This window comes from Semicossyphus pulcher, unplaced genomic scaffold (genome assembly GCF_022749685.1).
Source record: "Semicossyphus pulcher isolate SPU_LCO1_2020_fin unplaced genomic scaffold, fSemPul1.0.p SCAF_4, whole genome shotgun sequence".
In the NCBI taxonomy this organism is placed as follows: Eukaryota; Metazoa; Chordata; class Actinopteri; order Labriformes; family Labridae; genus Semicossyphus; species Semicossyphus pulcher.
Window position 1 is genome coordinate 1300476 of NW_027211715.1, and position 20748 is coordinate 1321223.

General features: G+C 44.5%; 2 protein-coding genes across 3 annotated transcripts in view; one reads left to right on the forward strand and one right to left on the reverse strand.

Annotated features, from left to right (window-relative positions):
• Nucleotides 1-257: 257 nt before the first annotated feature.
• Nucleotides 258-4987, reverse strand: bloc1s2 (biogenesis of lysosomal organelles complex-1, subunit 2). Its single transcript, XM_069679909.1, has 5 exons — nt 4813-4987; nt 4508-4624; nt 4243-4362; nt 2389-2493; nt 258-2077 (listed from the first exon to the last, which is right to left on the reverse strand). The coding sequence occupies exons 1-5, from the start codon at nt 4976-4978 to the stop codon at nt 2046-2048; spliced, it is 540 nt and encodes a 179-aa protein (XP_069536010.1). The 5' UTR covers nt 4979-4987; the 3' UTR covers nt 258-2045.
• Nucleotides 4988-6613: 1626 nt separating this feature from the next.
• Nucleotides 6614-20748, forward strand: part of usp24 (ubiquitin specific peptidase 24) — a 37782-nt gene continuing 23647 nt past the window's right edge. For both annotated transcript variants that reach the window (XM_069679565.1, XM_069679566.1), the window contains exons 1-15: nt 6614-6974; nt 11209-11377; nt 11802-11869; nt 11958-12101; nt 13284-13409; nt 13841-13876; nt 13970-14035; nt 16764-16829; nt 17060-17134; nt 18340-18498; nt 18597-18711; nt 18800-18903; nt 20091-20198; nt 20282-20377; nt 20466-20627. In XM_069679565.1, coding sequence (XP_069535666.1) covers nt 6696-6974; nt 11209-11377; nt 11802-11869; nt 11958-12101; nt 13284-13409; nt 13841-13876; nt 13970-14035; nt 16764-16829; nt 17060-17134; nt 18340-18498; nt 18597-18711; nt 18800-18903; nt 20091-20198; nt 20282-20377; nt 20466-20627 — 1773 coding nt within the window. In that variant the 5' untranslated portion in view covers nt 6614-6695. The remainder of the gene's footprint in view (nt 6975-11208; nt 11378-11801; nt 11870-11957; nt 12102-13283; nt 13410-13840; nt 13877-13969; nt 14036-16763; nt 16830-17059; nt 17135-18339; nt 18499-18596; nt 18712-18799; nt 18904-20090; nt 20199-20281; nt 20378-20465; nt 20628-20748) is intronic.

Consider the following 20748-nt stretch of genomic DNA (forward strand, 5'->3'; position numbering starts at 1 on the left):
CAAAGAGCTCCAGGACAGATAACGTAAAGAGGGAAACACAGGAGGCAGAGGGCATCACACACGCCTCGAGTCACACGTTCTTTTTACGTGTCCGAATGAGTCGTCTGAGTCTCTCGTCTTCTTCTGAAAGTCGAACCTCCGTCAGCACTGGTTCAGCTTTTTAAGTTTGATTTTACTTCATGTTAAGTCCCTGCCGTGGTGCAGCTCCGCCCTCTGCTGTCAGGAGTCAGTACTTTACAAGGAAGCAGACAAAGATATGAACTTTATGGTTTATTAAGAAAAATCCAGTTTTAGTGTTAATATCTACAGACAGACATAATACAAGAATCCATTCATATCACTGCAAACTCATCAACTCAACTTCCTGCTGCTCTCTGCAGTTTTTCCTTTGTAGCAAACAAACAAAAACCTTAAAGATGATTTTTTGTTTGATTTTAATAATAATAATAATCCTCATGTTTGAGTTTTAGGACCAGGCGTAAGGAAAGAAAACGTGGAGGAAGACTTGTGTGTTACCAAATACAAACAATTAACTGGACTTGTTTTTTTATAGCCAGGTATGAAAAATAAATCAGAGGCGGAAGATTTTTTCTTTTAGGGAATAAAGTTTAAATTATTATAAATCTGTCAAAAGTCTTCCTTCCCTGCAGGGGTGGATCCAGAGGGGTGACCTGGGCCCCCCTTGAAATCTATTTGGCCTCCCCAGGTCCAGAGCCATATAGAAACAGAGTCGCGTCAGTGGAGCTCCAATATGCTTCATGAGCCACCATTGTGATGTCGCAACTCTCTCTCTCTATGGCTGTGAAAGTACCGTCAGTCAGTCAGTCAGTCAGTCAGTCAGTCACATACATACAGACCCATGTGTAGGGCTGGCGGCGGCGGTCAGCCAAAAATATACAAAAGAATATCACATCTGAAACTTAAATGTTAGTAGATAGGTTAAATAAATTGTGTGTGTGTGTGTGTGTGTGTGTGTGTGTGTGTGTGTGTGTGTGTGTGTGTGTGTGTGTGTGTGTACACATAAGTCATGCCACCCCTGCACATGTCAGGCTCATGCACATGGGCCACCCCGGTTAATAAAGTCTGGATCCGGCCCTGCTCCTCTGGTTGATTGTTTCTTATGCACAGTCCACACTGCCTGCCTGGGCAGCACACGTGTGAAGTGGGACCTCTTATTATCGTGGAGCTCATGTTACAGCAGCCCACGCGAGCAGCACAGCCCTGTTCTCTGACACACGGAGCGGGTTAGATCATCCTCATTTGGAAAAACTGAAACTATGCGGCGTTCGCTTCCAGTTATGAATCATGTCGGACGCAGCGTCTCACACACAGCTAAAGGTAGTGAAGTCATAGTGAAAATTTGACAATGCAAAGTGTTCTTCTTTCTCCTGTCATTGCTCTCCTCCTGCCTGGCCCTGATACTCTTCTGTACCAGTGTGTTGCCTCGTCTACAAACTTTATTGACCCAGACATTTAACTAATGAAAATGTGACATTATTACTTTACCTAGTTTGTGAAAATGTTCTCACTGCCAGCAGAATTAAATGTGTAATAGAAACTGTTCAAGTCAGGCTGCTGTGACTGAGTGCAAGAGGTGTGTTACCTGTAATAATCAGAGAGGGCTGGGACACTATTAAAACACATCTATGAGCATGCGTCATCATGTAGGCACTGCTGCAGCGACTCCTTTGTTTAGTAGTAAATTAGTAACTTCTGATTCAACTACACAGTTGTGTTCTGCTGGTTATTATTCAACATAAAGTGTGTCTGCAGATGGATGTATACACACCACTCTCTCTGCCCGGCTGCACGTCTGCTGCCCACATCAGAGACAGAGGAGTTCAATCTAAGCCGAGCTCTGCAGGTCTAATTCGTGTTCCTTCGGCTGCCTCCTCCTCGGTCGTTTCTAAGTGTCAAAGTGTCTCGGACTGTTTGTTGTTTCAGTCTCAGTTCACATCCACTCCACAGCTCCCGGCTCCAGCGACAGGGCCGGGTTAAAGAAGGTGAGAAGGCACCAGAGCTCTCCGCCTGCCTCGTCGTCCTCATCATCGCTTCTCCAGCTTTTTGAATCTGGCCTCTGTGCAGAGACGAAGAGACAGGAAATGATCAGTCTGTCGCTCATGCCAAAGTCCAGGTAATACTTAATGTAGAACTAGTTAGGTGGGGAGATGTTTATGGTGTCACAGCACCCCCTGCTGGTGGACTCTGTAATGCTTTGCAATATGAGCTGCTACAGGCGGCTGTACTATTATTGGTGTGTGACACACACACCAGACTGAACAGAGAGCACATGTAGAGAGAGAATGTTTCTGCTGCCATGCAGGGAGTGTGCTTTCAAACAGAACACACAGTTTCATACATGTCCCCTTCTGTGCACAAATGTCTCACCCAGTTTCTTGGAGTAGGCGTCCAGTTTGTAAGCCGCCTGTTCAAGTGAAGACACCTGCTCCTCAATCTGATTTATCTGGTCCAAGTACGGCTGCAGGCTCGCATCTACAACAAACACACACACACCAGACACACACTGATTCAGCATATTAGAGAAAGGGATGGGACGATGAAGGATTTTATCGCTGCCTTCCTTTTTATCTTCGTACTCTACTCTGTGTGTGTGCTCGAGTGGAGGGTTGGACATATTGTGAGTCATCACAGATTTTGAGAGTGGGTTACAAACCTTCAACAGTGAGTTCACATCGCTGCTGGTTTAAAGGGCATGTACACCGCTGTGTTGCGTTTGCCGTGGAAGACGCACCATAAAAATGTTTAAACTGAGGTGAAGTTTTCATTGTGTCAAACCTGAACAACAGTTAAAGGTACAATGTGTTTAGGATCAAATATATAAAGTCGACAAGCAGTAAATAGATGAGAGCAACCCATCTGGGCACTTTGCACTACAGTCTCGGCCCCGCCCCCTTTTGCTGAAAGCAGTCCCTCTAATCTGAACGGCGCTGAACAGAAATCCTGGTGTCTTTGATGATTTAATAACTTAAAATAAGAACACAGTTTTAATGATTTTACGAGCCCAAACCCATCAGCCAGTCAGGCAACCAGATATATTATGACTTTTCTGATCAGCGATCGGCAACGTGACTCGTGACATTAAAATAATCAATAATAAAGAGTTACAGGTGTTCATGAGCGTCCTCTCATGTCTGGTTTCATCATAAATGATAAACGTCCCCATCGTGTGACCGGAGGTGTCATAAACCGACCTAACATACATTGTGTGTATTTAAACCGTGTTACCTGAGTGATCGTCACTGTTATAAAGTCTGTATTGGTTGTAATGCGTAGTGTGGTAATGAAGTGGTTAATATAGCCATACTAACGGGATAAAAATGGCAACACTATGGAGTATTTCCAACATACGCTCAGTGTAACCAGTCGTTTTAGATCCACAGAATAAGAAGCTTTAGTGAAGTGCTCACTTATTAAATTAAATCATTAATCATGATTTTGAAAAATGATCTCATTAATTACAGGCTTTGTAATCAATTGATTTCAATTAATCTCATATATCAATGATTTCTGTGAGAAGCACGTCACATGTAGATGTACTCAGTCTGGATGACTCTCTTTCTAGATGCTGATTTCTTCCTTCCACAGTTTAATTGTTCTCTCCTCTTCACCTTATGAAGTTTTAATTCACAAACTACTTTAATCTGATGACTTCGCTTTGCTTCAGTCCCCCAACACACCTGCACCTCTGCACAGCTGCTGGCCCCGCCCCCCTCTTTCTGTCTGTCTCTCTGTCAGCTTTGTTGACCTTCTTCATCAGCAGTGTGTTTCATTAGGGGGAGCCGCAGCAAAACGTATGTAGCGTAAACACTGGTCACTTGTGTACCTTCTTATATTTGATGTGATATGAAACTATGGGTTCAGAATGTTTCTGTTTCCTGCAGCAATATGGTGCTATGGTGATGTATTTCTTATCCACGCTCTATTATGGATGGGGACCGTATGACTAATGATGACTATATTTCAGATTGTTTGTGTTTCAAGATTTGAACTAAACAAAGAGCTATGATGTCATTTTTATGTTTATAAACAGATGTCAGGTTTCGTGATGTCAGGGAGCTTAAATGCCATTTGAAGATTTTGATGATTGTCAGGATAAAATTGTCAATATTAATTATTATTGCTATGATTATCTTGTTCTATCTTGACTTCTATATGAGCTACACGTACTTACAAAATACATTCAATAAAACACTTTCAGTGCAGGTGGTCTGTCTCACTCACACTTGTTGTTGAGGTCCTGCAGGTTCCGGCTGATGTTGATGCTGATGTCCTTCATCTCCATGTACTTCAGACTGGTCAGCTTGTTCATGCTCTCCAACAAACGGTAATCCTCACAAGTTCCTGGACAGGTAAAAGACATGGGCAGAATATGCATGAGAGACAGAAACATGGGGAAAGAAAAGAAGTGCATCAGTAAATGACTGATCTTTTTAAGTGTATAGATTTACAAGAGAAAGAAAAGAGGTGTGCCGTTTATTAAAAAGACCTGTGAGCTCTCCTTGCAGAAAGATGGCCATCTTTTCAAACATGTCGGTGCACAGCTCGTTAATGTCAGGCTCTGCAGGCTCCACAGCCTCCTCTGCTGTCTCCACACCTCCATCACCTGAGCGGGATTAACAACACACAGAACAGCCAGTCAGTCCGGCTCAAACACGAAATATATACAAAATTAATAACACAACAACTACAGAAAAAAGTATGTAAGCCTCTCCAACAAGAACAAATATTTTGGTTACTGTATGCTACGTTAGCATTAGCAAGCCACGGAAGCTGCGAGGAATCATCCCTCACTGTTTGTGTTTGTCTTTTTAGGAACGGCCGCCGGGCTCCCCGACACCTCCGCCGGAGCCTCTCCCTGACTGCTGGCCCCTCCAGCTGGGTTCAGAGCCGCTAAATGGGCCGCCGGTGCTCTGGAGATGCTGTCCATGGCTGCAGCGTCGTCTCCCGTCGCAGCCATTTTGTTCCTGTTTTGACTTTCCTCTGTCACATGAGCTGAGTGTTCACGTGACGTCCGCCCGCCACCACAACCACCACCCCTGTGCTCGCGCGCGCTGCCACGCCCTGCTCGAGGTGGATGCCAAGACGTGGGTTTAATTACTGTTACAGATGTTTAATTTTACTTTTTACAACCGTAAACGTTTATACCAAACTTCTAAATAATATATCACTTCCCACTGTTAATTCAAAGATAAGTTATAACGACACATTTAATTAATGTGAGAATAAAACAGGTTATAGCTGTAAGTTTTATGTTTGGTTACCTTTTTAGTCACCTGGAAATGTCGTTACCTTAACATTTATTGTTTAATTTCGTATTTACCTGATTCCTTCAGTTCTATAATTTATCAGTGTCTAAGTAGTGTGCCAAACTTTTAATACATTAGGCCTAATAGGACCACGCACATTAATCAAGGCTAGATTCTGTATTTCTGCCAAGGTAAGCCAGCTGGCATTTTTTCCCCAACTACAAGTTTGCCTATTCATATCGTAAACAGCCCAAAATGCCTCACGTGGACTGCACACAACTAGACTAGACTGGACAACATAGACAGAAAATTAGAACATTGAGAATTTTTGCAAGACTAAAAATATACAACAATAAAATGTCAGAAATCAATAAAAAGGCCTAAAGACAACTACACATGAAAAAGAAGACAAAATAAAACCCAGGGTAAAAATGTAATGTAAAAAAACAACAAAACACCCATTGATAGAAACTAGGACTCAGCTATAAAATAATTCCAAATCAAAAGCCAGATTCAAAAGATGAGTATTAATTTTGTTGTTGTTTTTAAATACAGAGAGGTCATACCGCTTTAAATGCAGAAGCAGTGAGCTCCACAGTTTAGGGACATACAAACACAAGGCACTCTCAGAGGAAGCAGCAGCTCTGTAAAGACAGTACACACCTGACTAACACTGTAATAATAATAATGATTAATGAGCTTTCTTTCAAATATTTAGTGCTTTATCTTTCTGGTGAGAAAATGTTATTACAGAGGAGGTAGTGGTGATTACCTTATACTGACATCCTTAAGAAGAGTTGTTTGTTTGTGATGAAAGCTCACAGCACCTTTAAAAAGGTATGGCTCACGTCCTATAGACTTTTGTAGAACTGAAAAATGTTCCCCAGTGTTTACTTTGCATTTTGAAAAACATACACATTACTGTAAGACTAAGATTACTCAGTTTAGATCATTTTAATAATTCATCTGAAATAAGTATAAATTGTCTTCCTGAGAAGATAAAAGATGAAATTTTTTTAGTATTAATTGTTAAAGTATTTGATGGTTAATAGATATTTCGAGCCAGTTATCATTATAATACCTTCTGATTTTGAAACCATCGATATTTTATTTCTTATTCATAACTTTTCAGTGGTCCTCCATGCATCACTCAAACACCCGACAGTAAAATATTCTGTTAAACAGAAATTAAACCTAAAAATCATTGCAGCTTGTTGTACATTTCACTGTGCGCGCTCCCGCTGAGGGCATGCAGTTCCTGGCATGCAGAACTCGGCACTACACCTGTGTCGGCGCTGTTGTGGGGGAAGCTGATCGTGACAGGCTAGCAGCAGCAGCAGCGGACTGTAAACATGGCGGCGTGCACAGCTACAGGGCTGTGCCGAACACCCCGTTACTATTAGTCTGAGAGACGGAGACACCCCAATCATGGAGACCGAAGAGGAGCAGCACATCACCACGCTCCTCTGCATGGGTTTCCCGGACCCCGACGTGATAAGGAAAGCTCTCCGGCTGGCCAAGAACGACATCAACGAGGCAGTGGCGCTACTGACCAACGAAAGCCCCGGACTCGGGTATGGATACGAGCCGATGGAGAGCGGGCCTGCCCCGGGCTTGGGCTCGAGCGGAGATGGGGAAAACAGCGGGCGGACTGGGACTGGAGGGTTTGATCCCCCGCCTGCATACCACGATGTAGTGGACAGCGAGGTAAGAGCAATAACAAGCATCAACTGGAGCAGCGAAGGTAGAGAACACGGCTAATTACAACTTACAGGGACAGAGTGGGGCTCGCCCATTTAACTAGCTAAACTTAGCTTCAGTGCTAGCTGCAGCGAGCAACGTGAGCTGTCAGAGCAGCAGGTGAGACATCCTCCAGTACTACAAGACGGGGCATGTCACCGGCTTATTGTAACTACAGGGGTATCTGCCCACATGAAGAACAGATACTTAAACGATGAAGCTAAAGAGCCATTCTTAACTTACAAGCTAACACAGCTAGCCAGTAGCTGGCTAGCTAACACTGGTTGAGACACTGAACGCGCCAGTGAGTGGTCCAGGTGTAGCCGCACAGAGGCATCATTCTGGAGGATTGAAGCCTCAGGGCCCAGCTGTTCAAAAGTAATCCGATCGGAATCCGGCTATCAGATTGAAAATCTTGAAAATGGGTAGTTCAAAAGAAATCTGAAATCTGACTAAAACAGGTTACACAGCTTTGGTTGTGATCTGGATCAAACCTCCAGTAAAACTTCAGAGTAGGATCGGTGTACCTCTGATCCAAACATCAGGATCACCCTGATCCAAACTGAAGGTTGGATTTCAGGCACTAAATGTAATAATAACTTTCAAACCTGTCAATCAATACAACATTTGTATCATATGGTACATACTGTATACATATTTAAATACATGTTTGCTAGGATAAGATAAAGTAAACTTGTTTTAAAAAAAGCATTTGGTCCCTGTAAAATAAAAATATCTGTCAATGTCCACCTAAAAGTATTAAGTTATTCTTTTAATTTATGACTTTGTGTACAACAATGACACAGTTAAAAGTAGTTTGTAACATTTGAAGCCCTTCTTGCTCATCAGAGGTCTTCATGGGTTAACCTGTACCCTAGGACCTGACCTGGTACATATTTTATTGTAGTGTAAAATGGGTTGTTCTCCTTTGAACATCCAATTTCTCTTTGACATTTGCTCAAATCTGATAGCTATCATCCAATCAAATTACTTTGGAACAAAGTCTGGGCCCAGATTTCAGTCAGTTGGAGGGTAATCAGTGCTATCAGATAGCCTGCGCACAGCTGCCTGCATGTGTGCAGGCTGCTCTGCATGGGTTAGCCTACATTAGCTTGGAGGCTGGCTGACAGCTTCTACCCTGCTCGCCTCCAACTGAGACTGCAGTCCGCTCAAACCATTCTTAGAAGCAGTTTCACAATACCCTTCACATACTCGGCCATTTTGATCATTCTTCTGTTCATATTTCAGATGCGAAATGCCACTAATGGGATTTCTGGTAATAGGTGTGGCTGTATGATGCATCTTTGACAGCCACATGACATTTGTCATTGATTTACCTGTAGCTCCTTCCCTTCCTCCTAGTTTCCTGTGTTTATGTGTAACAGCAGACTAAAGTGGCCTCTCATACCTTTCTTCTTTACACAAGACACGACACATCGTACTTCAGCAACTTGACCTCAAACCTGTTGCTTTCCAAGATCTCCTAAAACTGTGGAGCTGCTGCCAGAAGGAAGCGGAGCTTTCTCAGAAACTCTTAAATCATTTGATCTGTGAGATTGTTGACTCAGAGTTTTAAACCACTTGTTGTTTCCCTTTGATGGATCATTCTGTTTGAGCTGCTGTGATTGTAGATCAAGTAAATCACTACAGTCCCCCTGCATCTTTTTTATCCTCCTCATTTGTCACACTTTGAAGCAGGCTGCTGGAGTAAGTATAGTGCAAACGACAGTTGGCATTTACAGTGTGCAGAAAATAAATAGCACACACACTTGCAGGTCACTGCAAATAATAAGCCTATTTCTGTAAATGTGCAAATATAGGTGTTGTTAGTCGATCTCTCTCCCTTCTCTATGTGCGCATGCAGAAGGAGTCTAACTTGACTCTTTGATGCATGTTTTAGGTGTGTTGTTCCCTTTCCTGTCAAGTTTATTCCTGTAATATCTACAGAAAGACGTGTTGCTCCTGCATGTTACAATAAGTTCAAAAACAAGGAGTATATGGAAAAGGCTACAAGGATCAACATGCTTTAAAGCCTTTCTTCTCCCCCTCTGTTAGCTGTGTTTGTACATAAGAGGAATGTCATAGGTCTTTGGCCTCATGTTATGCTCCTAAATATAGCCCTGCAGTCTCCCGGACACACACAAACACATTGCAGTTTTTGCTGGGGGGTCCCTGGAGGTTTGCAGGGTGCATAGTAACAGAGTGGCGCTGAGTTACCTCATCGTCCTGCACAACCACACACATGCATGCTGGGCCTGTGAGACCTGAACCTTCCCCTGAAGGCTGAGAACACAGAACGATGCAGCTCATGTGCATGTTTGTTCTTCTGCTTTGTGGTTATTTTTCAAAGAGGTTCTGCAAAGGAAGTTTCTTCTTTTCAATTAGATTTTCTCATTGAATTAAAGGAGTTGATTCTGATTGGAGAAAATACCGTCTAACGGGCTCACCTTACATTTAGCACAAGCTGTGTTCTCTTTCCTTCCTCTCATCCATCTATCTGTCATTTCTAATTTTCTCAGCAAAGGAAGAGATGAAATATGATGCTCTCTCCTCCTCTTCCCCCTCCTGTTCTCCTCTCCTTAACGTCCAGTCAATCTCTTCATATAGTACGTGTATCAGTATGCAGCGCAGTAAAACCTGCACTGAACACACTGGTCATTATGTATGCTAATGTGTGGAGATGTATTCAAAATGGTCAGGCTTGCTGTTACTATACTTTGCTGTATCAAGTGTGCAGTGCTTTCAGGCTTAACGGACCAATGAGTTGTAATAGTTTAGTTAATGTAGGTGATGATGCAGCGAGAAGAACCTTTATCACACGAGACAGCAAACGTAAATCATTTCAAATATGACGCGTTTAATGTCACACGTGTTCTGAAATGTTCCACTGAGCAGGGATGTTTTGGAGGAAGGCGTTCTGCAGTTAAACCATGAATATTCATCCGACTTCATGAATATGTAAACAACTTTATGATGTAAATAATTGAAAAATCCTTTGTCTGCTGTGGCTTCCACCACACTGACTGTTGGTGCTCACAGAGCAGCGTGAGGCCGAGCCTGAGCAGTTTGAACCGTTAATGCAGAAGGTATAAAAGTCGACTTTGAGTGAGGTGGATTTTAATCTCACAACGTGTTCAGATATTAGAGCAGAACTAATGTCAGTGTAGGGAGCATCAATGTCATGTCAAGGTGCATCTTCTCTTACGTCCTTCCTCAACTTTTTTTTGACTTTATCTGCCAGTGAAACACTTACAAAGCATGCACCTGGGGCGATGTGCCATTTACTAAACCCTCATTTATACTGTGATGGAACCTTGTGTAGCCGGGCGTTCACTAACCAAGAAGTGAAACTAACGGCAGCATTGATGAGGAGCGAAACAGCTGTCATGGTCTGCTCGTTAGCTTCACACCCAATCTAAAGAGGATACTGTGCTTGACACTAGTTTGTAGCTAGCTGCTACAGCCGGTTAGCTTCCAAATGAGGCTAACACTTTTAAACTATTAACATCTATTGGCATGCTTTTCCTGCATGTTTCTTGCGTTGCAGTATTTCAGTAAAAGTAACTGTTGTTCTGCGTTTGTTAGCTTCACTCTGCATGGTCTGCTCCGTATTACTCGTCTTTGTTCGAAGCACATAAATAGCCAAAAAAAGCTGAATACTGTGGCAGGGAGACCCCACAGCCAGCTAGCATTGTTGCAGTGTAATTACTGAGTGAACGTCTGCGTAGATTCAATGAAAGTATAAATCAGATTAAGGCTGACTCCTTATTACAGCAGCCTGTGTTTGATTCCAGCCCAGGCCTCCTGCTACACGTCCTCCTCTCTCTCTACCTCCTCCTTCCTCTCTCTGTCTGGCGCTCACGATCAAAAACAGGCAAAATGACCCCATAAATAATCCTGAAGAAAGAATTCAAGCACCTGTCGGCATTAAAGCTTCTTGGAAGTGACAGAGAGCTGCAGAGACGAAGGGCAGATTAAGGAGAGGACACACTTTCCAAATGAGTGCTATCGCTCTGCTCCCACAGGAGGCCGGAGAATGAAGCATCATCCTTCCTGTCGGACTTTATCTTTGCCGGAGGCCATTTGGATTATCCTCTCACAGAGGACAGCTGCGGCGTCATGAAATAATGGCCCGGCTGTGTGAAATAAAGTCACCTGGTGTGTGTGGGGTTGTAATTGTGTCTTGTTTGCGTGTTTCCAGAGGAGCAACGATGAGAATGGGAACTGCTCGGGGGGCAGCATGGAGTTTCCCACCACCAACCTGTACGAGCTGGAGAGCCGGGTCTTCACCGATCACTGGTCCATCCCTTACAAGAGAGAGGAGTCCCTGGGAAAGTGTCTCATCGCTTCCACCTGCCTCGCTCGACACGGTGAGATCATGTCTGTGTGAGGTGGAAGTCTTTGTTTCTTTCAGGTCTGCATTAAAATACACGCTCTCCATCTGCGTAACTGTGTGGGCAGCATGTTCTGTTCGGACTGCTGGGTGTTATTTTGGACCCTTGCTTTACATCGGTGTGTCTGTAGCTCTGATCTTACAGCCGAGTTATTCATGTAGGATGTAGGAGGAATTCATATTTCTCTTTTTAACCAGAAAGGTCTTAAACGTAAAAGTCCTTAGATACAATGAAGTGAAGGACATGTTTACCTGTTAGGAGCTTCGTGGCGTTATACTAGATCACATCCACCTTTTTAAATGCATGAAACATACATTACATCATCTAATGATGTCAGAAGATAATTTGGATGTTACGTCATGAGTAATTATGTGTAAAATAACTTGTCCCCCTCTTTCAGGTCTCGCTGACGCCGATGAGAACTGCAAGCGGTTCATAGACCGCTGCATGCCGGAGGCCTTTAAAAAGGTGAGCAGTGAATCTCTAAGTGACTCTCTGCGGTGCTGCACTGATTAAATTAGATCTAACTGACATTTCTCTCCGTCTCGTTCATCAGTTGCTGACCAGCAGCGCCGTGCACAAGTGGGGCACGGAGATTCACGAGGGGATCTACAACATGCTGATGTTACTGGTGGAGCTGGTGGCCGAGAGGGTGAAGCAGGACCCCGTCCCTGTGAACCTGATGGGAGTCCTCACGATGGTGGGTTCTCTCGCTGTCTGTCAATAATATTCTACATGTAACAACTTTTTATATGTTTTTCTTTTTTATATACTTCAAATATGTTTCATCGAATTCCCTTAAAACAACCAGCGAACAGATATTCAAAGTATTTATTTCTTTTTAAGCTTAAATAATAAATCAGTTCTTACTACATGAAGCTGCTTGGAGCGTGCAGGCCCTGTGTCTTACTTTCTTATAGGTGATAACATCTGCATTTCAAGGACAAGGAACCTGCAGAGTAACTGAGAGCGATTTCACTGCAGGGACATATTTGACCCCCAAATGTCAAAGTCCCTGATTCAGGCTTATTACTTTCAGAAAGTGACGGCCATCGTGACCATGTTCTGACTGGTTGCGTACATTCGTTCGCAGGACTTTTGTTTAATAAGTGCAAACAAAGGTTCTCCCCCGCAGACACAGGTTTCATGACCTCTTTGCATCACTCGCCCTAAACCTGAAATACCTCCGATGACGACATGTCGGGGGGAGCGGTGTTTCGGTTTAGCGAGTGACTTTCTCACTTCCTGTTTTCAACAAGCAGCACTCAAAACGCAACTGAGCGTTAGCAGCCTGCACGGCGCGTTTGCATGACAACTCCTCAAAGACGTAACAGAGAAGTATGTGATACGATCGAAACACAGAAGAAATCGGCTGAAGGTCGACAGCTAACATGGTCACTTGTTGAACCGAAACACCGCCTCTGTTGTTCCCTCTTCCACTTTCAACTGCCGCTGCAAGGTAGGCGCTCGTCACATGACAAGCCAGCTCCCCCAGAAGTGAAGCCCGAACCTCTCCATCGCCCCCTGGGGGAGCGGCTGTTAGTTTAGGGAGCGCTTGATTTGATATGCAGCAGAGTTTTCTACGGGCGGAGCGTTTTAAACGTCACCATCACCGTCAGTCGTGTTTATTTAATCGTGGGAAGACTAAAGCGTGATCTGGATTAATTGTGCAGCCCTACCTTGTAGCTCCTGGGACTAAATACTCTGTGTTGTGCTCTGAATTGGCATTAAACTTCATTTATCCAAAGCGAGCACTGAGGTGTGAAGATTCAGTTTGTCAAATGCTTTGGTTCACTTTTAACAAGTGATGGTCATTCTTTCTGTCTCATGGGAATCAGACGTGTGACGTGTTGATGTTCTGTGTCTGTGCTGTCGCGTGCAGGCCTTCAACCCCGACAACGAGTACCACTTTAAGAACCGAATGAAGGCCTGTCAGAGGAACTGGGCAGAAGTCTTTGGAGAGGAAGCCAACATGTTCGCCGTCTCTCCGAGCAACACTTATCAGAAAGTAAGAGATGCCCAGTTTGTCTGCTCTTTAACTGCTGTTTTTTGACACTGTTCAAATAAATCTCCATCAACATGTAAAGCTATACGAGTATTAATGCACACACGTCCTTATTAGCGTTTGTTTACAGTCAGTGTTCGTGTTCGGGGCAGAAAAACGAGCTGTTTATCTGGTGTTGTGTAACTGAGACACGGGGCTCCACAGAACATGTGTGACTGACCCACAACAGCTGTCATCGTAGTGTGTGTGTGTGTGTGTGTGTGTGTGTGTGTGTGTGTGTGTGTGTGTGTGTGTGCGTGTGTGTGTGTGTGTGTGTGTGTGTGTGTGTGTGTGTGTGTGTGTGTGTGTGTGTGTGTGTGTGCGCGCGCACATGTTCGTGTACGTGTGTGTCAATAACTGAATAAATCCACTGTCAACATTGTTCTCTCTTTCAGGAGCCTCACGGTTGGCTGGTTGATTTGGTGAATCGAGTGAGTGTTGAGGATACGCACAGATTTAGTCTCTTTTAATCATACTTGTGCGAGTTCAACGTCATCTGACTCTTTCTTCTTCTTTTTGTAAAGTTTGGAGAGTTGGGAGGATTCACCGCCATCCAGGCGAAGCTCAACACGGACGAAATCGAGATCGCTGTGAGTGCAACCGTCTGTCCTTTCATCTTTCGAGTGATGAAATAGTTCCTTCCCCGCTGACGGATGCAGACAGACTTTGAGGCCGCTTAAACAGGCGAAAGGTCACCGTGTTTCCCCCCGCCGCCCTCAGCTGCAGGCTGCTGAATGTCTCTCTCTTCCCCCTCTCTATCCTCCCGCTGTGTGATGGTTGAAATGCTCTGTTGTGTTACGTGTTGTGAGGAATCCTTGTACTGATGCTTCCTTCTGGGAACCTGGCCGGAACCACAGCAGCGCACAGCCATTGATTCACACACACACTCCCGCTAACCATTAGCATATTAATAAGGCTGGTTGTAGATCAGTGTTGCTCTCCTCAGAGGCAGCAGGAGCTCAGCGGAGTGTGTAAGCTGTCAGCTATCTAACATACTCCACACACAGGAGAGGGAGAGACTGAAAGTGAAAGAAGATAATGGGAGGAGAGCTTCTTCCTCGACCGACTCCCAGGGGTGATTCATTCATTTGTCGGCTTTGAGCAGGAAGTCAGGAGCAGAGGGGGGGTGTGAGTGAATAGAGGAGGAAGGTGGAGGAGACTGAAGCTGCTCAGAGAGGAGCAGAGATGGAAGACAGCCAGATAAAAAAAGCAGGAACACAGGAACGATTCATGAAGCGGCTCTGATTTACGCTGAATGACAACTGACAGCTGGGCTCCGATGCTGGAACCTCATCCACACATCTGTTTACACTCTTCTCAACACAGTATCAGTTCAAACCCAGTCTGACCTCTGACCTATACACTGTGATATGAGAGGAGAAGTCAAGAGTTGTTGTGTAGTCTTTTTGGTACTTCAGTTTTGATATTTCAAAGTCTGGGCCTGATTTTCACATAAATTGGGAACTTTTTAAGCTCAAAGAGCTGTTACATCGCTCTCTTCAAATCCACCAGACTCCACAGAAACAGTCATTTTACCCGAGTTGCTGGTCTAACTGTGCCTCGGTCAGTCAGTTTGTTTGTGTTAGCGTGTCATCTGGTGTTTATAAAAGGTGTAAGGTTTCTGCTCAGCATTTATGTAACACATAAAGACAGCAGTAGACCAGCGACTCCTGTGTCCTGTGAGCTAAAATCTCTGTTTTTCTGAATGGAGTCTGGTGTGTTTGCAGAGAGCGATGTAACGTCTGTTTCTGGTTAAAGAAATCATCTTCCTCTTTAATAAAAAGGTCTGTCTCTGTAGGATCAGGGTTGTCACGATACCACAATTTAAACTTTCATACAATACTATAAAAAAAAAAAACGATACTCGATACCTGTTTCATTACCACGGCAACAAAAGCAGAAGTCGTACGAACAAAAAATGTGGTTATTTTCTTGTTTTTAATTTCCCACCTTCACACAGGCCGGGTAGAGAAAACGGTCACTAAACACAGATCAGCTCATTCTACAGACTTTTAATAGTCATGAAAAGTCATTAAAATATTCCCTCTTAATCATCATCCAGGAGAAGAGTGAGCCGGTGTCTGCAGAGGGTCTGTCCTTCAGCTGTTATTTATTTCTTTATTTTATTTATTATTCTGCTGTTTGGGACGTTTCTAGACGTCCATCGCTGGGCAGAGGTCTGGAGCTCAGCCGACAGTCCGCAGGCCGGGACTACGTGAAGACATGTCTGTCTCTCTGCTCTGCTCTCTGTCTGTCTCTCTGCTCTCTGTCCGTCTGTCTCTCTGCTCTCCGTCTGTCTCTCTGCTCTGCTCCCTGTCTGTCTCTCTGCTCTCTGTCCGTCTGTCTCTCTGCTCTCCGTCTGTCTCTCTGCTCTGCTCCCTGTCTGTCTCTCTGCTCTGCTCTCTGTCTGTCTGTCTCTCTGCTCTGCTCCCTGTCTGTCTCTCTGCTCTCCGTCTGTCTCTCTGCTCCCTGTCTGTCCTCCGCACACACTGTCGTAACTTTTGCATCTCTATGAGACGTGAAAGGGACTTCACATATGTCTTCACGTGTCGTTCTGTGAGTGAGAACAGTCCGCTGTGTCGCTGCTGTATCAGAGCTGCAGGTGTGACAGAGGGTGGAGCAGACAGACACACAGTCAACTTCGGCCTATAGAAACTAAACCCTGTACCTTCCCCTCTTTTGCTGGCGGCAGCTTTGAACTGAACATCTGACTGTAGTTCTGTTGTGTTTCTAAAGCTTCGGTACCTTTCGGTGCTATCGAACGTAAAGATAAAGGAGATTGTATCGTTTTGAAACAAAGTTCTCACCTCAGTCCGTCGACAGATTTGTTTCTAGCTAAGAAAACAGAAATGCTTCAAAAACCAGTGAACATGTTGGTGATGTGTCATTGCTGAGATTTGGAGGACAACGTTTTTTAAATGTTTCACAAGAGAGCGAGACAAGACGAGCCGTGGATTTCATAGCACGGCCTGCATTGATGAAATAGTTTCCTGTTGTACAATACCAAAGAACAGTGGGAGAACTGGAACAGTCCAGGCCTCCCTGACAAGTGATTGGATATCAGTGCATGTCCGTGGTTGTTTACACTCGTGTTAAGAGCCGTCCGGAGATCTGATCTGAGAGGACACATTTTAACACCAGGTGTAAAAGAGACAAACCATCCCCTGAACTCTGCACCATGCTTTGTGTTCACACACACACACACACACACACACACACACACACACACACACACACACACACGATGCAGCTCTTATTGATGAGTTGATCTCTCTCTCTCTCTCTCTCGCTCTCTCTCTCTCTCTCTCCTCCCTTCAGAGTGTGTCAGCTCTGGTCCAGCCTCTTGGAGTTGGTGCAGAATACCTGAACTCCAGCCTCGTCCAGGTGAGCCATTTACCCGCACACAGGAAGTGAAGTCATCGTTATCTGGTCATTTCTGTGTCCCGCCTGTTTTCCATTTGTTTAGCTGCTGCTGTACATGTTTGTGTTGTCCCCGCTGTGACATGTTATTCTGTCTAACCTGGTTTCAGTGCTGAAGCGATCACTTGTGTTTGTTTACATCACCCCTGTGCTCACATGTGGTTTGATGAAAAGTCTCGTCTTGTTTTTTCCAGCCCATGCTCGATCCAGTCATCCATAAGATGATCACATATGTGCAGAACCTGGAGGAGAAGGACCTCAAAGACAAGGTAAGGTTTTAATTAGTCACCTTTTCATGAGTTTAAAGTTTACAGGTGCAAAAACAGGTGTGTTAGATTCCTGAGGTTGGTACGCACGGCTTGTTTTTACATTTCGGTTGGGAGGCCAGGCAGGGATGTTCTCCAGCTGGCTGCTCAGGGCGCTTGCAGAGGATTCAAATCAGTCCTTAGGTTAGATGTGTAAGTTATGGACCAGTGGAGAACTGTTGGCTTCCTCCTCACCTGTACGGTTAGTGAAGGAGAAGGACAACAGCTGATTACAGCACTCACATCTCCTTGCAGACTGGCCTTGTAGCTTCTCTGATCCACAAGCTAACAGTCAGTGCAGTTTAATATGATGGAATGTGTTTCTCTAAATGAGAATTTATTGGATAATTATATATTTTATTACAATATAGGAAACATAAATTACATAAATACAAAGTACAGTAATAAGTAAGAAGGCACTCAGAAAATCCAGATCCAGAGTTCTTCATTCAAAAGATGTCTTAAATAAACCTGCTGCTGATTTGGCTGAAAAAGAGGAAGAAGAAGGTTTGAAGGTGAGGGACTGAACATGTAAACGAGAGAAGAATCACACCGCGTGGCTGTAACTTTGGACTTTGAAGTTGATGTTTGAAAGCCAATACAACTCCGTCTACAGATGGCTACGTGAGCAGAAGCTAATTATCTCATCTGGGCGAGTCTGCATCATCGAATCCTGCACATCGCCGACGTGCTCCTGTGATAAACAAGCTCCGCTTTTCAGACCCTGCAGGCGCTCCTTCTCTCTGCAGCGTCGAGGCTGAAATGCTTCAGCTGCCGACATTTTGCTGTGTTTTGTTTACCTGTACCTGGAAACGATGTTATGTCATGTACAGCATGAAATACACGTGATGACGTAATTGACTAATTATCCACAGTTAAAATCGCTGCCAACTAATTTTGTCATGTTTGTCCACATTGTTGACTAACTGTTGCATTACTAGAGGCCGATTGGATCCAAACACTAAATGCTTGTTGTTCCCATGCTGCATCCTTCCTCCAAGTTTTATTAAAATCCGGTCAGTTGTTTTTTATCCTGCCGACAAGCTGACGATCGAAAGGCACCGAAACGTAACCTCCTCCTCAGAGACGACGAACAGAGGGACAGAAGGTTTTACTATCTTTAAGATTTTGAGTACACTGATGGTGACTTCACTGTACTTTATTCCTAGCGTCTGGTGAGCATCCCAGACCTGCTGTCGGCCATCAAGCTGCTGTGTATGCGCTTCCAGAGGGAGCTGGTTACTGTGGTGGACGACCTGCGGCTGGACACGCTGCTGCGCATGCTCAAAACCCCCCACTTCTCCACCAAGATGAACTCCCTCAAAGAGGTCCGCTCCCGCAGGATGTGAACCATCAGAATGACCTGTTGTGGTGCTGGTCTTAGTTTCGTCTCCTCTCACACTGCCTGTATCTCTCTCTCTCTCAGGTGACGAAGTTAATAGAGGAGAGCACTGTGTCTAAGACGGTGAAAAACGCCATCGACACAGATAAACTTCTGGACTGGCTGGTGGAGAACTCTGTCCTGTCAATAGCACTGGAGGGTAAGAATCACTGCAATCACCATCTCTTCAAAACAAGAAGACTGATCTGATCTGCTTTCAGTGTCCTAATACTTCTTCTGTGCTGCAGGAAACATTGATCAGGCTCAGTACTGTGAGAGAATTAAGGGAATCATTGAGCTGCTGGGGAGCAAACTGTCGCTGGATGAACTCTCCAAGATCTGGAGGATACAGGTCAGCAGCACGACTGTGTGTCTGTCATGTTTTTATGAAGATCAGCAGGACAGCAAGTGTTTAAGCTGATCTTAATATTTGATGTTTGTGGATGAATTGTGAATCCTGTTTGTTAAATCTGCAACCAATGATTGTTTTCATTATCAATTAATCTGCTGGAGGATAAATGCTTTTAAAAATTACAAAAACTCTCATCACTCATTCTCAGAGCCAAAAGTGACGTTTGTAAATGCAACGGTCCAAAACCCAAACACTCTTCATTTACTGCCATCAATAACAAAGAAAAGCGGCAAATCGTCGCATTTACAATCATTGACTGACAAATAATGTAGACTCTAGTCTGCTGGCACGCGACCGGATGTTAGTGCGGGAACTGTTCTGGTTTCTGTTTGTAGTACGTTTTAGTGGGATTGACCAATCACGTATCAGCATGCTGTGGGGTACGCAGGAAAAACAGTCAGAGACAGTGAAGAGAGCAAAAGCAGGCAGAGTAATCCTCCGTAATGACATCCAGGCTCCATCAGCGACATCTGACGACGATTTAGCTTCTTATTAATCTCTATAAACAGACTCTGCATGCTAACAGCTAACAGCTAACAACCTGTTCTTGATCCAAAATTTAACTTGAGACAAATCTGTTTGACACTGTGTCACAAAAGCCGATCAGCGTTCAGATTTCCCAACTTCCTCGAATGCATCATAAACGATGGCTCCGCCCTCCGTCTCATGTTAAAGTAGTGTTCTTCTCCTCCTGAGGACAGACCTGACAAAGCTTCATGTTGTTCCTAATCTGCATCATGATGTTGTTCTTTCAGCAAACTGAAGAGCCGTTAATTAAAGTCGATCGCAAGAAACTCTGTTTCTGTTTGGGCTTCATCCCGCTGCAGTAAGCCAGAGTGCAGCCTCTGTGTAACTTCCTGTTTACAGTGAGACTGAGACTCAGCACAGACAGATGAACGGGCGCTCCTCCGGGGGATGGGACGAACCGAGAGATGACAGCGTTTATTTAGCAGACACATCTGGAGGGAGAATTTACCTTCACTTTGATCTGAACACACGGTCGCTTCTCCAGCTGCTGACTGGACTGTAAACAATGCAGCGCACGGAGGAGGACGTCTGGGCTGGAAGTCGTTTATCGCTGAACGCTGTTTTCAGTGCATGTGTTGATCCCTGTGCGTTCTTTTCAGGCCGGCCAATCATCAACTGTGATAGAAAACATTCATACAATCATCGCTGCTGCTGCTGTGAAGTTCAGCTTTGATCAGCTCACCCACCTCTTCGTCCTCATACAGAAGGTCAGTGCTCTCTGGGACAGTTTGGGAATACAGTGGTTGAATATGTGTGTGCAGTATTAATGTTAAACTGTTTGCATGTTTAGAGCTGGGAGGTTGAGAGCGACCGTGTGAGGCAGAAGCTGCTCAGTCTCATCGGGAGGATCGGCAGAGAGGCTCGCTCTGAAACCACCACAGGGAAGGTGCGTCTGTGTTTCTGTTCTGTCCATGATCAGGACAAACACGGACCAGCTACAGAGTCTGATGCTTCATGTGTCTGTGTGTGTTCAGGTGCTGGAGGTGCTGTGGGAGCTGGCTCACCTCCCCACCCTGCCCACCAGCCTCGTTCAGCAGGCGCTGGAGGAGCATCTGGGGATCCTGAGCGACGCCTACGCCGTCAAGGAGACTGTGAAGCGCAGCTACATCATTAAATGTATCGAGGACATTAAGAAGGTGAGACAGACGCTCAGTACTGTCTGTGTGTTTATGACAGAGAGGTTTTAAAATCAATATATATTTACTGTTTATTTACAGACTGTGACTGCTGCTCTACATGTTTACATCAGGCTCGACA

Excerpts from the sequence above, each read along its gene's own strand:
- bloc1s2 (XM_069679909.1), bottom strand. The coding sequence starts at position 4,978 with ATGGCTGCGACGGGAGACGACGCTGCAGCCATGGACAGCATCTCCAGA. Across the intron at positions 4,363-4,507 it reads TCTGCAAGGAGAGCTCACAG|GAACTTGTGAGGATTACCGT; the intron begins GTCTTTTTAATA and ends TTACCTGTCCAG. Across the intron at positions 2,494-4,242 it reads GCAGGACCTCAACAACAAGT|ATGCGAGCCTGCAGCCGTAC; the intron begins GTGAGTGAGACA and ends TGTTTGTTGTAG.